A 16,654-nucleotide genomic window follows, 5' to 3' on the forward strand; every position below is an offset into this window, starting at 1 on the left:
GGACTGGAGTTGAATGTGATCTATGATGTGGGGGTTTATTTGATCCTTGGAGTGGGGTTGAATTTGCTCCATGGGGTGGGATTTAATTTAATCCCTGGAGTGGGATTTAATTTAATCCCTGGAGTTTTTTGATCCTTGGAGTGGGATTGAATTTGATCCCTGGAGTTTTTCCAATCCATGGAGTGGGTTTGAGTTTGATTGAATCCAATCTCTGATTTTTTTTTTTTTCTTTTCTTTCTCTTGGCCCTTTATTCAAAAGGGGGAGAGGAGGTGGGGAGGGAAATCCTTGTTGCTGTTGGAGCAGCTGGCAGCTCCCCTTGGGCTGGGGAGATGACTTGCATGTGGTGGGTGGTGGTGGTTGAACATCTGGGCTACAAACTCCTCCTTCCTCCAGCTTTGCCTTCATGTGAGCAGAGCCAATTTAATGTGACCTGTCTTGATATGAGAGATCCCAGGCCAGCAGCTCGAAGGGAACTGCTGGGAAAGTAGCTTTGTGAACACTTAAAAGGGAAAAATGAATTCCATCAAGCTTGAGGAATCTGAGGAGAGAGGCAGGTCACCTTTTAAAGTGACCTGCAGCTGTTTTGTTTGGTTCTAGCAGGTCAGGTGTAGAGAATCAAAAGCAAATACCCCAAGTGTTGGGATTGCTGCTGCACATCATAAAAAAAAAAAAAAAACCTTCATCCAGTCCCAAGTGTGATGATGGAGGGGTGGCCAAGGTGGGTTTGCAGCCAAGCCAGGTCTGCTGCTGGTGTAAAATGGAATTCTTTTGGTGACACAGACTCATTAAAGGTCAGAAAAGACCTTTAAGATCAGTGGGGTTTGAGTGATTTGCACAGCCAGCAGATCTGGCCCAAATTTGAGGTTCTTAAAACCAGCTCTGGTGAAGAAAGGGATTAAATAGAGCCCAAAGCCCTTGGTCTGAGCCACACAGGAGCATTGCTGCTGCTGGAATCTGGGGGGGGGGTGTCTGTGACAATCCAGGGATGCTGCTGGGGGGGGGTGGCCAAGGTGGGTTTGCATCCAAGCCAGATCTGCTGCTGGTCCAAGATGCAGTTCCTCTGCTGGCATCTATAAGATGTACAGCACAGAGGGACTTGGACAGGCTGCAGAGCTGGACCCAAGCCAAACTCATGCAGTTCAGCAAAGCCAAGGGCAAGGTCCTGCTGCTGGGGCAGGGCAACCCCAAGCACAGATCCAGGCTGGGTGAGGAGTGGCTGGAGAGCAGCCCTGAGGAGGAGGCCTTTGGGGGTGTCAGTTGGTGACAAACTCCCCAGGAGGCAGCAGTGGTCCCTGGCAGCCCAGAGCCAGCTGAGTGCTGAGCTGCATCCAGAGCAGGAGAGCAGCAGCACAGGGAGGGGATTCTGCCCTGCTCTGCTCTGCTCAGACCCCACCTGCAGCACTGCCTCCAGCTCTGGGGCCCCCAGCACAGGAAGGACCTGGAGCTGCTGGAGAGGATCCAGAGGAAGCCACAAAGATGATCAGAGGATGGAGAACCTCCCCTGTGGGGACAGGCTGGGAGAGTTGGGGCTGTTCAGCCTGGGGAAGAGAAGGCTCCAGGGAGACCTCAGAGCAGCCTTCCAGAACCTGAAGTGGCTCCAGGAGAGCTGGGGAGGGACTTGGGACAAGGGCTGGGAGTGGGGGCTGGTGGGTGCCTGCCAGGGGCTGGAATTTGCTTTCTAACTGGGATTCCAGGGTTTGGTTTCTATCTTTTTCCAGCTGGAGCTACTGCTTTGCACTGTTCCTGGCAATCCAAAGTGCTCTTCTCTCCTTAGCTTGCTTGTGGCTCACCCAAAGAATGTTTGCTCTGCCCTGCTGTGTTTGGGTTTGGGCTTTTTCAGCAAGGAGGAGCTGGTGGAGAAGGAGCTGGGAAGGAACCTTCAAACCTTTCACCCTGGGCTTTCAGTCAGGCCCAGATGCCTCCAGCTTTGAAGGTTAAGCAGGTTTGCAGGTGAGTCTCTTGTCTTGCTGCACTGTTGTTGGGGTTTGTTCTAGTCTGCAAAATGAGTGCTGGGAACCTGTGCTCACAGGATCCTAGGAGGGGTTGGGTTGGAAGGGACCTTCAAGATCATCCAGTTCCCAACCCCCTGCCATGGGCAGGGACACCTCCCACCAGCCCAGCTTGCTCAGGGCCTCATCCAGCCTGGCCTTGAGAACCTCCAGGGAGGGGACAGCCACAGCCTCCCTGGGCAACCTGTGCCAGTGCCTCCTCACCCTCACTCTCAACAATTTCTTCCTCATCTCCACTCTCACTCTCCCCTCTCCCAGCTCAAAGCCATTGTCCCTCATCCTGGCACTCCCAGCCCTTGGCCAAAGTCCCTCCCCAGCTCTCCTGGAGCCCCTTCAGGTACTGCAAGGTTGCTCTGAGGTCTCCCTGGAACCTTCTCTTCTCCAGGCTGAACAGCCCCAACTCTCCCAGCCTGTCCCCATAGGGGACACCTTGTACCAGCACTAGAGATCTCCCCAGCTCTGGGCTGTGGATCATGGTGACAGCATCAAGCATGCTGGCAGTGAAACACTTGAGTCACTCCAAATTCCTTCCATAGGCAGAGGTTTGCCAACCTGAAGGAAATCAGGTTGTTGGTTTGGTTTGGGTTTTTTTTCCACCTGCACAGAGCTGCTGCTTCCAGGATCTTGGCAGCTTCCAGGGAAGTGCCTGTGTGGGTGTGGGGCAGCTGACAGCAGAGAGCAGGGAGCAAGACATGGAGAGCAAGGTGCCAGGATTGGTTTAGGTGAGTGATGGGAAGTCCTTCAGCCTGACCTTGCAGCTTTGTCACAGAGTCAGAGAATGCACTGAGTTGGAAGGGGCTTTCAAAGCTCATCTTGTCCCCTGCAGCCAGCAGGGACACCTCCAGCTGGAGCAGGTGGCTCAGAACCCCACAGGCCTGACCTTGAATGTCTCCAGGGATGGAGCCTCAACTACCTCCCTGGGAGCCTGTTCCAGTGTCTCCTCACCCTCCTTGTGCAGAGCTTCCTCCTGATGTCCAACCTAAACCTCCCCTGCTCCAGCCTCAAACCATTGTCCCTCGTCCTGTCACTGCAAGCCCTTGGCAACAGCCCCTGCCCAGCCTTCCTGTAGCCCCTTTCAGGTACTGGAAGGCAGCTCTAAGGTTCCCCTGGAGTCTTCTCCTGCAAGCAGGAGGCAGCCACAACCTCCCTGGGCAGCCTGTGCCAGAGTCTCACCACCCTCACACTGAAGAACTTCTTCCTCAGCTCCACTCTAACCCTGCTCTGCCTCAGCTTCAAACCATTCCTCATCTTGTCTCTAGACATCCTCAGGAAAAGTCTCTCTGCAGCCTTCCTGCAGGATCCCTTCAGGTCCTGGCAAGCAGCTCTAAGGTCCCCCTGGAGCCTTCTCCTCTCCAGGCTGCACACCCCCAGCTCCCCCAGCCTGTGCTCACAGCAGAGCTGCTCCAGCCCTTGGAGCATCTTTGTGGCCTCCTCTGGCCTCACTCCACAGCTCTGTGTCCTTCTCATGCTGGGGACACCACAACTGGAGGCAGGATTGGAGGTGAGGTCTGAGCAGAGCAGAGTCAAGAGGCAGAATCCCCTCTCCTGCCCTGCTGCCCACACTCCTCTGGCTGCAGCCCAGCACACAGCTGCCTGCTGGGCTGCAGGAGGGCACTGCTGGCTCCTGGGGAGCTGCTCAGCACCCAGCACCCCCAAAGCTTTCTCTTCAGGGCTGCTCTGAACCCAGTGTGGTTGTTGGGTCTTCTCTTGGGGTCAGGGTCAGGACATGCCCCTGAGGTTTAGCCACCTGTAGTCCCTGCAGCTCTTTCCCAAGCTCTTAGCTGGGCTTTGCAGAGCCACAAGCAAAACCTTGCCTGTCTCCACAGACCCATCTCTGAAATCCTTTCTTTTCTTCTCCTTGCTTAGTGAGAAGCAGCAGCCTTGGATGCAAGAGGTGAACCCAGGAGCTTGCTGTGTCCCTGGATACCTGTGGTGGGTACCTGCTGTAGGAAAGGGAATTGTTACCTGCTAGAGGAGGTCCACTGATGGCTGCCAGCCCAGCAAAGAAGGCAGCAAACCCCAAGTAGCTGTGGAGCTTTTGCACCCCCACCAGGTCCACCTGTTTGGGGAAGCAAACATGAGCCTGAGCTGGCAGTGCCCAGAGGAAAAGGACCTGGGACCTGACCAGTGTGTGCCCAGCTGGCCAAGAAGGGCATCAGCAGTCTGGGCTGGAGCAGCAATGGTGTGGGCAGCAGGAGCAGGGCAGGGATAGTGCCCCTGGGCTGGGCACTGCTGAGGCCACAGCTTGAGTCCTGGGTTCAGTTTTGGGCTCCTTACTCCAAGAAGGACATTGAGAGGCTGGAGCAGGGCCAGGGAAGGGCAACAAAGCTGGGGAAGGGTCTGGAGAAGAGGGCTGGGGAGGAGCAGCTGAGGGAGCTGGGGGTGTGCAGCCTGGAGAAGAGGAGGCAGAGGGAGACCTCATTGCTCTCTGCAGCTCTCTGAAATCTGCAATAAACTCCCAGGGATCCTCCTGCATCTGGGCTGTGCAGACCAGGAAGCAGGATGAAGAGGACATTTGGGGCTCTTCAGTGGCTCAGACTGGGAATACTGGAGGGGAGAGTCTCCAATCAAACCCCCCCTGCTCCAGCAGGGCACCCACAGCAGCTTGCCCAGGGGCACAATGCCCAGGGGGGGTTGGAAGCTCTCCACACAAGGACACTCCACAACCTCTCTGGGCAGCCTGCTCCAGGCCTCCAGCAGCCTCACACCAAAGAAGTTTCTCCTCCTGCTCAGCTCCAACCTCCTGGGTGCCAGTTTGTGCCCCTTGCCCCTTGGCCTGTCCCTGGGCACCACTGCCAAGAGTCTGCCCCCAGCCTCTTGCCCCCCACAGCTCCTTTGTCTCTTGCTGAGCATTGCTCAGCTCCCCTCTGGGGCTGCTCTTCTGCAGGCTCTCAGCCCCAGGGCTCTCAGCCTTTGCTCCTCCCAGAGCTGCTCCAGGCCCCTCAGCAGCTTCCCAGCCTGCCCTGGACTCTCTCCAGCACTTCTCTGTCCCTCCTGAACTGGGGAGCCCAGAACTGGAGCCAGGACTCCAGCTGTGTCCTGACCAGGGCAGAGCAGAGGGGCAGGAGAACCTCCCCTGCCCTGCTGCCCACACTCTTCTCCATGCCCCCCAGGACCCCATTGCCCTTCCTGGCCCCAAGGGCACCTTGCTGGCTCCTGGACACTTGCTGTCCCCCAGCACTCCCAGGTCCTTCTCCTTGGAGCTGCTCTCCAGCAGGTCCCCCCTCAGCTGTGCTGCTGCAGGAGGTTGTTCCTCCCCAGGGGCAGGACTCTCCCCGTGCTCTACTTGAACTTCCTGTGGTTCCCCTCTCCCATCTCTCCAGCCTGGCCAGGTCTCCATCACCCTGGGGCCATTCAGCTTTATCAAGGATTTAGATCCTGGAATTCTGTTGGAAATTTTCCCCCTCTCTACTTTTTTTTTTTTTTTTTTTTTTTTTTTTTTTTTTTTTTTTTTTTTGTTAATGGAATCTCTACTCACCAGCACAGGGAGGACCAGAGCCATGAACCCACCACAGAACACAGCAAAGGCCACCATGTAGGTCATGAGCAAGGGGAAGGTGGTGGCCAGAGGACACAGCAGGTTGGTGATGCCACTGAGGACAAGGTAAGCCACATGGTAGTGATACTTCTTGGTCCAGTTCTGGTCAGCAATCCAGCCTGAGAGCAGCTGGCTGAGTGTCTCTGTGATGCCTGGAGGGGGAAGAGGAGTTCACAGAGCCTCAAAGAAAAGAAAATACTTTTTTTGGGCCACTTTCATTCTGAACCACATCCCAGTTCCACCCATTGCTCACGGAAGGTGACCACGAAGGGCTGGGGAGCTGCAGGCAGGGGGATTTAGGCTGTTGTAAAATTGCTGCTGCTTCTTTTAGTCTTGCTTTCTCTCTGGGTGCACAAAGAGTGGTGTGGGAAAGGTCATTTCAGGGCTGATGCACCAAGAGTGGTCTGGGAAAGGTCATTTCAGGGCTGATGCACCAAGAGTGGTCTGGGAAAGGTCATTTCAGAGCTGATGCACCAAGAGTGGTCTGGGAAAGGTCATTTCAGAGCTGATGCACCAGAAGTGGTCTGGGAAAGGTCATTTCAGAGCTGTGCACCAAGAGTGGTCTGGGAAAGGTCATTTCAGGGCTGATGCACCTTAAAAGAACTCCCAATGGAAAGAGGGGAGAGAAAGCTGAGGAGAGAAAGCTCCTCCTCCAGAGAAGCAGCAGAACCTCCAGAAGAAATCTGCTCTGAGTTTTTGGTTTTCATAATGAGGCAAAGAGGAGCAGGGGCCCAGAGTTGTTTTGAGGGTCCCCAAACTTTTGGTCTTTGGTTTCTTGACTTTTTTCCATCTGTTTTCATGAGCTGAAGCTCAGAGGAGTGCTGACTGTCAACCTAGGATCTTGCTGACCACTGTGTCCCTCCTCTTAATCACCCTTTTAATTGCTGCCATGGCAGCTCCCTCACCTTTATCCTAGCAGGGGTGGGGAAGGAAGAAAAATCTCTTTTTCTACAATAAAATATTTGATGGTGACCATCAAAGCCCCAAACTGTGCTTGATTCTAAGCAGGGACCTGTGAAAGGAGCCTACAGGAGAGCTGGGGAGGGATTTTGCCAAGGGTTTGGATTGCCAGGACAAAGGACAATGGCTTTGAGCTGGGAGAGGGGAGACTGAGACTGGAGAGGAGGAAGAAAATCTTGAGAGTGAGGGTGGGGGAGAGCCTGGCACAGGTTGCCCAGGGAGGTGGTTGAGGGCCCCATCCCTGGAGACACTCAAGATCAGCCTTGCTGTGGCCCTGGGCAGCCTGATCTAGTTGGAGGTGTCCCTGCTGACTTCAGAAGGGGTTTGACAAGATGCCCTTGGAGGGTCCCTCCCAGCTCCATGCAACCTCTGGAGCTGTGAATGTTCGGGGACTATTTCTTGGCAAGCTTCCTGTTGCTTTTCCTCCCTCTTTTTTTTTTTTTTTTTTTGGCATCCTTGTGGTTAGAAATGGGGTGCAAAAGATTTCTTTCTTGCCTACCAGCCACTGAAACGAGGTAGGAGGCATCCATGCTGCTGATGCCCAGCGTCCTGGCCCGTGGCACCAGGTGGAAGGTGGGCACGAAGTAGGCCAAGTGGCTGAAGAGAAAAGACCAGGTGAAGATGGCAAAGATAGGATCCTTCAGTGGGGAGAAGTCGAGGAGAGGCTCTGAATTGTCCTTTTCAGCTGGTGGAAGGCATTTGTAGCTTCTCTTGGCCTTGGTGGCTCTGTCTGGTGAGCTTGCAACTGCAGCAGGGACATCTCTGCCATGGGACATCATCAGCCCCTCCGTGGAGGGAAGGTCCACTGCACTGTGAAGTTGTGTTTCCCTGTCAGAGGTTTCATCTAAGCATCCATCAAGGCTTTCTGGATCCTTCTTTGCCACTGAAGCCTCCTGGTCTGGGTGCCCAACAGAGGAGGGTGGAGGTGGCTGGGTGCTGGCAGGTCTCAGCAGCATGCTGGAAGGCACCAGGTTTAACATGATGCCTCCAAAAATCAGGAGGGTGCCTGAGGGAGGAGAGAAGATGATTTGTCCTTGGTGTGGGAAGGGAGGAGGGGTAGGAAATGACCTTTCTAGAACAGGGTGTAGCTGGCATTGAACATGGAGAAAACTCTGCCATGAGGAGGAGAGGTCCTACAGGAGCCTTCACTCCTCTCTGTCTAGCTGGGAGTGTGGTGCAGGCAACAAATCCAGAGCTACCTCTGGGATCACAGAATCCCAGCAAGGTGAAGGTTGGAAGGGAGCTCTGGAGCTCAGCCAGTCCAACCCCCCTGCTCCAGCAGGGCACCCACAGCAGCTTGCCCAGGGGCACAATGCCCAGGGGGGGTTGGAAGCTCTCCACACAAGGACACTCCACAACCTCTCTGGGCAGCCTGCTCCAGGCCTCCAACAGCCTCACACCAAAGAAGTTTCTCCTCCTGTTCAAGTAGAACCTCCTGGGTGCCAGTTTGTGCCCCTTGCACTTTGGGCTCCACTGAGCAGACTCTTGCCCCCCAGCCTTTAGCTCTTGCTGAGCATTGCTCAGCTCCCCTCTGGGGCTGCTCTTCTGCAGGCTCTCAGCCCCAGGGCTCTCAGCCTTTGCTCCTCACAGAGCTGCTCCAGGCCCCTCAGCATGAACAAGATGTCCCCAAACTATCCTGGAGGAGCCAGAGCCTCTTCCCCCCTGGGCAGATCTCCTCAAACACCTTCTTAATGATGGTAGTGATGGGACTGGGGGGAATGGGAAAAAAAGAGAAATGGGGAGATTCAGATTGGATGTACCATGGCAGCTCCCTCATCTTTATCCTAGCAGGGGTGGAGAAGGAAGAAAAATCTCTTTTTCTACAATAAAATATTTGATGGTGACCATCAAAGCCCCAAACTGTGCTTGATTCTAAGCAGGGACCTGTGAAAGGAGCCTACAGGAGAGCTGGGGAGGGACTTTTGCCAAGGGTTTGGATTGCCAGGACAAAGGACAATGGCTTTGAGCTGGGAGAGGGGAGACTGAGACTGGAGAGGAGGAAGAAAATCTTGAGAGTGAGGGTGGGGGAGAGCCTGGCACAGGCTGCCCAGGCAGGTGGTGGAAGCCTCATCCCTGGAGGTTTTTGCAGCCAGGCTGGAGGTGGCTGTGAGCAACCTGCTGTGGTGTGAGGTGTCCCTGGGCATGGCAGGGGGGTTGGGACTGGCTGAGCCTTGAGGTCCCTTCCAACTTTGGCTGCTTCTCTGATGATTCTATGATTTGAACAGAGTGGAGATGTCCTCACCTTGCCAGCCGTAGAGGTGGATGAGCAGCTGGGTGAAGGGAGCCAGCAGGAAGGTCAGCCCCATCCCGGCGCGGGCGATGGCGTTGGAGAGGGCCAGCCGCGAGCGGCAGCGCTGCGCTGTCACCACCGCCGCCGCCTGGTACAGGCAGGCAAACCCCATCCCTGGGCAGGGGAGAGAAGGGCAGAGGTCCACAGCCTGCATCCCTCTCCCTGGAGGGGCTCAAGGCCAGGCTGGATGAGGCTTTGAGCAACCTGGGCTGGTGGGAAGTGTGCCCTGCCCGTGGAACTGGATGAGGGTTGAGGTCTCTTCCAACCCAACCCATTCCAGGACTCTGTGAATCTGTGTCCATCTCCTGAGAGCAGCAGCACTCTGGGACAGGGACCAACCCCCTGCAGAAAGGAGCTCTCCAGGAATGAAAGCCAAGCAGCTCCATCCCTTGGATCTGGGGGTGTGGATCTGGGGAGACACTGGAACAGGTTGCCCAGGGAGGTTGTGGCTGTCCCCTCAAGGCTTTGAGCAACCTGGGCTGGTGGGAGGTGTTCCCTGTCCATGGCAGGGGGTTGGAACTGGATGAGCTTTGAGGTCTCTTCCAGCCCAACCCAACCCATTCCAGGACTCTCTGAATCTGTGTCCATCTCCTGAGAGCAGCAGGGGACCAACCCCCTGCAGAAAGGAGCTCTCCAGGAATGAAAGCCAAGAAGCTCCATCCCTGGGATCTGGGGGTGGGGGATTTGGGGAGACACTGGAACAGGTTGCCCAGGGAGGTTGTGGCTGTCCCCTCCCTGGAGGTGCTCAAGGCCAGGTTGGATGAGACCTTGAGCAAGCTGAGCTGGTGGGAGGGGTCCCTGCCCATGGCAGGGGGTTGGAACTGGAGGGTCTTTAAGGTCCCTTCCAACCCAACCCATTCTGGGGTTCTATGAGATCTCCTCTGCCACAGGATGAATGGGATCAAGGTGGAAACACAGGAGAGGTCCTGTAGGCCCCATCAGCACTGCAGTGTCCCAAGGCAGCAGCACTTAATTGGATTTGCAACTAATTCTTCAGCAGAACAATGCCCACAGAGACCTCCTGCAGAGCAGCTCCTCGGCCAGGCCCTGCTCAGAGCAATTAAGCACCAGAATGAGCCTCCACTCATTCCCCTCTTCCTGAGCAGAATCAATTAGCTGGGGTTCAGTGGAGGTTCTCAGATGGGGCTGAGTTTTCTCCACAACACCTCTGTGGCCACTTCAGATGTGGGGTGTAGGAAAAAGAGACAACTTCAGAGCCTGAGCTTCAGGGATTCCAAGTGCTGCCATCTCAGGCTCTTAGATCCCATGGTGGAGCTGCCCTGCAGGGTTTTAGGCTCTAGTCAGCTAGGTGGGGGTTGGTCTCTTCTCCCAGGCAAACAGTGATGGAAGAAGAGGACACAGTCTCAAGCTGTGCCAGGGCAGGTTCAGGCTGGATGAGAGGAAGAAATTCTTCCCAGAGAGAGAGATTGGCCCTTGGGATGTGCTGCCCAGGGAGGTGGTGGAGTCACCATCCCTGGAGGTGTTTAAAATAAGCCTGGATGAGGCACTCAGTGCCATGGGGTAGTTGATGAGATGGGGTTGGGTGACAGGCTGGACTTGGTGATCTTGAAGGTCTTTTCCAGCCTGGTTAATCGGCTGAAAGTGGGGGGAGCTGTTGCAGTCCATGGAGGACAAGGTTGGATGTGTGGTGGTTCATGTCTGGGGGTTTTGAAGCTGAGCACTTTTAGGAAGGAGACTTCAAAGAGGCAGAGTTTGTGTTGGGTGTGGAAGCTAAGTGAGGTTAGCTGGGAATGGAATCATGGAGCCATGGGAGCTTGGAAAGACCTTGAAGATCAGGGAGTCCAACCCTGCCAGGGCACCACCAAACCATGGCCCTCAGCACCACAGCTCCACAGCTTTGAAACCCCTCCAGGGATGAGGACTCCACCACTGCCCTGGACAGCCTGGACAAGCCTCAAGGGGCAGAAATTGTTCCTCATGGCCAACCTAAACCTCCTGAGCAGGAAGCTTTGGGGTTTCAGCCAAGATCTGAAAGGGATCTGGAGATGGTTTGCTGGTACAGCTTTAACACTGGAGGAGCTGCTTTTGCTCAGCATGCACAGGAGAATCTCTGCTCAGCTCTTAAGTGCCAGGCTGCTCACCCAGCAGGAGTCCCATGGAGACACAGAGGAAGGGGACACTGGTGGCCTGTGTGCTGAGCAGGCAGCCCCCTGCCACCAGGCCAGCCCCGAGGATGGAGGTCAGCCTCTCGCCCAGCCTCCTGCAGACCACGGCCACCAGGGGGGCTGGAAGGGAAAGGAAAGGGAAAGGTTGAGTTGGAAGTGACCAATGCTGCTTGCTAGGGCTTGGGGTCAGTGCATCTGCAGGGGGTGGCTCAGGGGAGGGGAGAGAGACAGGTTGGGGATGGGTTAATTGTAGCATTGCTTTGGCTGGAGGAAGGCTTGAAGGTCATGAAGTCCAACCCTTAACCCAGCACTGCCAGGTGAGGATCAGAGGATGTCAGGGGTTGGAAGGGACCTCTGGAGGTCATCCAGTCCAACCCCCCTGCCACAGCAGGAGCAGAGAATCCAGCACAGGTCACACAGGAACACATCCAGACAGGGCTGGAAAGGCTCCAGAGAAGGAGACTCCACAACCTCTCTGGGCAGCCTGCTCCAGGGCTCTGGGAGCCTCCCAGTGCAGAAGTTCCTCCTCATGTTGAGGTGGAACCTCCTGTGCTGCAGTTTCTATCCATTGCCCCTTGTGCTATCCCAGGGTGCAGCTGAGCAGAGCCTGTCCCTGTCCCCTCCCTCCTGACCCCCAACCCTCAGCTATTGATAGACATTGATCAGATCCCTCTCAGCCTTCTCCTCTCCCCACTAACCACCCCCAGGGCTCTCAGCCTCTCCTCCCCAGGCAGTGCTCCAGGCCCTTCAGCATCCTTGGAGCCCTCCCTTGGACTCTCTCCAGCAGATCCCTGTCCCTCCTGACCTGGGGAGCCCAGAACTGGGCAGTATTCCAGGTGTGGCCTCACCAGGATGTTCAGGAAGAGTGGCCAAGAGACTTTGCTCTGCAGCTTGGGGAATGGGGCAGGAGGAGGAGTCAAGGCTGTCAGGGGTCCTGACCCTGCTTCCCACCACCTCCCCTGCTTGCTGGCCATGGCCAGTGGCTGGCTCAGGGTGGTGCTGGGGTGAGGCTTTGCTCTGAGTGCCACAGCAGGGCCTTGGACCCTGCTCCTGCTGGGACAGCTGTGGCTACCAGCTGTGTCCAGCTGCCAGCAGGCTGGGGTGCAAATGGGATCTGCAGAGCATCCTCAGTGCCCCTTGAACAGAAGGGCTGGAGGCTGAAGGGCTGCCCCAATCCCTAGGGAATGCCAACTCACCTCCGAGGAAGCGCAGGGAGGACATGATGGAGCCAATCCAGCTGAGCTGCTCAGAGGAGCCTCCCACCTCCTCTTGGAAAGCCACAAAGAAAATCCCAAAGGTCTTCAGCATCCCAATCACAAGGACATTGACCTGGAGGGGGAGCAGGGGGAGGTGAGGTGCTGCAGGGTTTGGGCAGGAGGAGAAGCTTTGCTTTCTGCTTGTCCTGTGTGGGTTAAGATCATGGAGTCCTGGAATGGATTGGGTTGGAAGGGGCCTTAAAGGTCATCCAGTTTCAAGCCCCTACACCTCCCACCAGCCCAGGTTGCTCGAGGTCTCATCCAGCCTGGCCTTGTACACCTCTAGGGAGGAGGCAGCCACAGCCTCCCTGGGCAACCTGTGCCAGTCTCTCCCCACCCTCTCTGCCAAGAATTTCTTCCTCCTCTCCAGTCTCAATTTCCCCTAACCCAGCTCAAAACCATTGTCCCTCGTCCTGGCACTCCCAGCCCTTGTCCAAGCTTGTTCAACATCTCTGTCAGTGCCATGGAGAGTGGCATTGAGTGCCCCCTCAGCAGGTTTGCTGATGGCACCAAGCTGTGTGGTGCAGGCAGGCTGGAGGGAAGGGATCCATCCAGAGGGACCTGGACAGGTGCAGAGCTGGGCACAAGCCAACCTCAGGAGGTTCAACAAGACCAAGGGCAAGGTCCTGCAGCTGGGGCAGGGCAATCCCAAGCACAAATCCAGGCTGGGCAGGGACTGGCTGGAGAGCAGCCCTGAGGAGAGGGACTTGGGGGTGCTGGGGGAGGAGAAGCTCAGCAGGAGCCAGCAGTGAGCACTTGCAGCCCAGAGAGCCAAGCAGAGCCTGGGCTGCAGCAGCAGAAGTGTGGCCAGCAGGGCCAGGGAGGGGATTCTGCCCCTCTGCTCCACTCTGCTCAGACCACTCCTGGAGCTCTGTGTCCAGGGCTGGAGCCTCTGTTCCAAGAGGGCTATGGACATGCTGGAAGGTGTCCAGAGAAGGGCCACGAGGAGGAGCAGAGGGCTGGAGCTGCTCTGCTGTGAGGACAGCCTGAGAGAGTTGGGGTTGTGCAGTCTGGAGAGGAGAAGGCTCTCAGGAGACCTTCTGGTGGCCTTCCAGGATCTGAAGGGGGCTCCAAGAAAGCTGGGGAGGGACTTTTGAGGGTGTCAGGGAGTGATAGGACTGGGGGGGATGGAACAAAGCTGGAAGTGGGGAGATTCAGACTGGATGTAAGGAAGAAGTTCTTCCCCATGAGAGTGGTGAGAGCCTGGAATGGGTTGTCCAGGGAGGTGGTTGAGGTCCCATCCCTGGAGGTGTTTGCAGCCAGGCTGGATGAGGCTCTGGGCAGCCTGATCCAGTGTGAGGTGTCCCTGCCCATGGCAGGGGGGTTGGAACTGGATGATCCTTGTGGTCCCTTCCAACCCTGACTGATTCTATGATTAAAGTCCCTCCCCAGCTCTCCTGCAGAGCCCCTCAGTTGAGCCTGGTGTGGGAGAAACAAACTGGGACACCTTAACTGGTGGGGGGTGGGTTGGGGAAATAGCAGCAGGGTGGGCTTGTGGTGGCCAGGCTGCAGTTTCATCTGCAGGTATCCTCAAAAAATGAAAAACCCTTTGCAAACTGGGATTGTCCAAAGAAAGGGAACAAAAGGACACAGGAGCCTGGCTGCTGTGGGGGTTTCCTTGCTGTTAAGTTAGGGTGTTTTTGTTTTTTTTTTTTTTGTTAATGCTAAAAAAAAGAATCTGAATGGGTCTGGAGGGTCTCTAGGAGTTGAGGAGGTGTTGGTGGACAGCAGGTGGTGCAGCTTCCCCCAAGGAGGGATGGGCAAAGGACAGTTTGTGTCCTTCATTCTCACTCCCTCTCTCCCTCCCTGGCAGGGTGGTGGTTAATGATTGGCAGTGAGTCCCTTGGGATGGAGTGGGGGAAGCTGTCCTGCCCTTCCCAGCTTTCCCAGCTAAAGGGTGGTGTTGGCTTCCTCACTGCTGTGCCCAGGGGCTGGTGGTGAAGCCTGTGGCATGGAGAAGTAGTGCCTGGAAGTAGAATCCTAGAATGGGTTGGGTTGGAAGGGACCTTAAAGCTCATCCAGATCCAACCCCCCTGCTATGGGCAGGGACACCTCCCACCAGCCCAGCTTGCTCCAGGGCTCATCCAGCCTGGCCTTGAACACTTCCAGGGAGGAGGCAGCCACAGCCTCTCTGGGCAACCTGTTCCACCCTCACTGGCAAGAATTTCTTCCCAATATCCAGCCTGAATCTGCCTTCCTCAAGCTTAAAGTGCTGTTGAGATGCCTCCCCAGAGAAACTCTGGGGGTGCTGCCTGCACTCTGAGCTGCTCCCCAGGTTGCTCTCTGGGGACCCATCTCAGCTCTGCTCTCCCACCACCCCCAGGTGGGGTCTTGCCCCTCCTGAAGGTACAAGGCCTCCCCGTGGGGTTTGCCACCCTGTGCTGGTGGCTGTGAGCAGAGCAAAGTCACCTGATGGGTGCCAGCTGCCTTTTGGCTGCAGGTTGGACACCCTCTGAGATGTTCTCAGGTGGCATCTCAGGGGAGGAGCTGTGTCTCTGCTCACCCCCTGGGGATGGCACAGAAGACTTTTGCCCTTAGCTTGGTGGCATCAGCCCCTCCTGTCCTCTGCTCTGTGTGGGAGTGAGACTCAGGCCTTTCTCTCAGCCCCCAGCTCCAGCAGGGTTTGGTTGGGTTTGTTCTCTGCTTACCAGGAAGAAGTGAAGGACCACTCCCCATGCCCACCCTCCTGGGCTCTTCCTGGCTGCTGGAGCCTCCAGCTCTTCTTCCTTCCTTTCCCCTGGCAAAGAGAATTTCAGGGCAACCTCAACACTTTGCTTCTTGGCTGGTGCAGTCCAGAAGCTGCTCCCTGGCAGGCATCAGCTGCCTTTGAACCCTTTAGCTCCTTGGCCACCAGGATTCTGCAGCCAGTTGGCAGAGCTGCTGAAGGAGGGAGAAGCTCTTCCCAAGCCCTTGGCCAGCAGATGTTAGGTTTGTGCATTCTTGCTGCCTGACAAACGCTGTCAAATCCTTTCTCCTCCCCACCAGATTACTGCAGGCAGTGGAGCTTGAAGGGATTTGCAGTGGCAAGCCCCTGACTGGGGGCTTACAGCAGATGGTTGCTTGGTTGGTGCCAGGAGTTGGGGGTCACCACTTCTCCCTATTCACCTGGAAGCTTTCTCTACCCCATCCCTCTCAGCTTACCTCCCTCCCATCCTCTCCCCCATCCCACACCTCTAGCAGTGGCAGAATCCTGCCTGGGGGAGCAGCTGGACCCTGGAGCAGTTGGGGGCTGATGAAGCTGAAACTTTTCCTTACCCCCTTGCTGCTGCATGCTGGAAAATCCTCCCTGGAACCGGCGCTGGCGAAGAGGAATCCTCTCTTCTTGTGCTCCAGGGACTAAATGCCCCCTTCCTGCCTTGGCACCCCAAGGTCTGCTCCTTCATTCCCCTCCAGTGAGGATGATGATGGTGTCCCTTGTCCCTGACAAGCCCTGGAGCAGGACATGGAGCCCTGCAAACACTGGGACTGAGCAGACGGAACCCAGCCGCTGCCTCCCCCTCCTCCTCCTCCTCCTCCCCGCAGGCAGAGCTCAACTTAAGAGGTCCCAAGGCCAGGAGTCCCTCCCCTTCTGCAGCTGGGAGCAGGAAACCCAGGAGCAGAAATCCTGTTGGGAAGGAAGAGGAGGGGAAGCCTGCAAGAGGGTTGCAGCTCCAGGGACGAGCCTGGCTCTTGCCAGGCGCTGAGTGGAGCAGTAGGTGGCAATGGTGGACCAGGGCCAAGCCTGAAGCTGCTGGGGAGCAGAGCCCAGTCCCTGCCTGTCCTGCCCTCCCTGCCTCTGCTCTGTGGTCAGGGAAACTGTGGAATTTGGGAGGGAACAACCTGGAAAGCTTCAGGTTTTGCAGCCCAGCTGCTGGGCAGCTGGAGCAGGGCAGCCCCCAGCGGAGCTGGGAGCCCAGCAGGGTTTGCCTTGGCACAGTGCCCCTGTGGTAAACATGCACAACCTCCTGGGTCAGCACAGCCCTCACCCCTCCTGCCCCTGCTCCTGCCTGACCTCCCAACCTCCACCAGCCACCCCTGAGGCCAGAGAGAGCTGTGGCACCACGAGGGGGATCCCTGCTCCAGCTTCCTGAGGAGCCCAGGGGAGATCAGAGCTTGGGCAGAGCTTTCCCTGTGGTAGAGCTTTTGATGTGTGCATCAGGCTCTTGCTCTGTAAGAATCACAGAATTGTTTGGGTTGGAAAAGGCCTCAGAGCTCATCCAGTCCAACATCAACCCAACCCCACCATGGCCACCAAACCATGGCCCCAAGTGCCATGGCCACACCTTGCTTGGACACCTCCAGCCATGGGGACTCCACCACCTCCCTGGGCAGCCTGTGCCAACCCCTGACCACTCCTCCAGCAAAGAAATTTTTCCTCCTCTCCAACCTAACCCTGCCCTGGCACAATTTCAGGCCATTTCCTCTCCTTCTTTCACCTGAGACTGGGGAGCAGAGCCCAACCCCCACCTGGTTTCAGTGGGGTGAGCTTTGCAGT

The 16,654-nt window shown here is 56.5% G+C and overlaps 1 protein-coding gene across 1 annotated transcript in view; it reads right to left on the reverse strand.

Annotated features, from left to right (window-relative positions):
- SLC16A4 (solute carrier family 16 member 4) overlaps positions 1-15,451 on the reverse strand; it is a 39,063-nt gene extending 23,612 nt beyond the window's left edge. Inside the window, exons 1-8 of the mRNA XM_054395759.1 lie at positions 15,436-15,451; positions 14,829-14,917; positions 12,121-12,253; positions 10,901-11,044; positions 8,751-8,912; positions 7,008-7,514; positions 5,489-5,700; positions 3,976-4,069 (exon numbers count right to left, since the gene is read on the reverse strand). Coding sequence (XP_054251734.1) covers positions 3,976-4,069; positions 5,489-5,700; positions 7,008-7,514; positions 8,751-8,912; positions 10,901-11,044; positions 12,121-12,253; positions 14,829-14,917; positions 15,436-15,451 — 1,357 coding nt within the window. The remainder of the gene's footprint in view (positions 1-3,975; positions 4,070-5,488; positions 5,701-7,007; positions 7,515-8,750; positions 8,913-10,900; positions 11,045-12,120; positions 12,254-14,828; positions 14,918-15,435) is intronic.
- Between the last annotated feature and the right edge of the window lie 1,203 nt (positions 15,452-16,654).

Source organism: Indicator indicator, chromosome 35 (assembly GCF_027791375.1).
Source record: "Indicator indicator isolate 239-I01 chromosome 35, UM_Iind_1.1, whole genome shotgun sequence".
Classification (NCBI taxonomy): Eukaryota; Metazoa; Chordata; class Aves; order Piciformes; family Indicatoridae; genus Indicator; species Indicator indicator.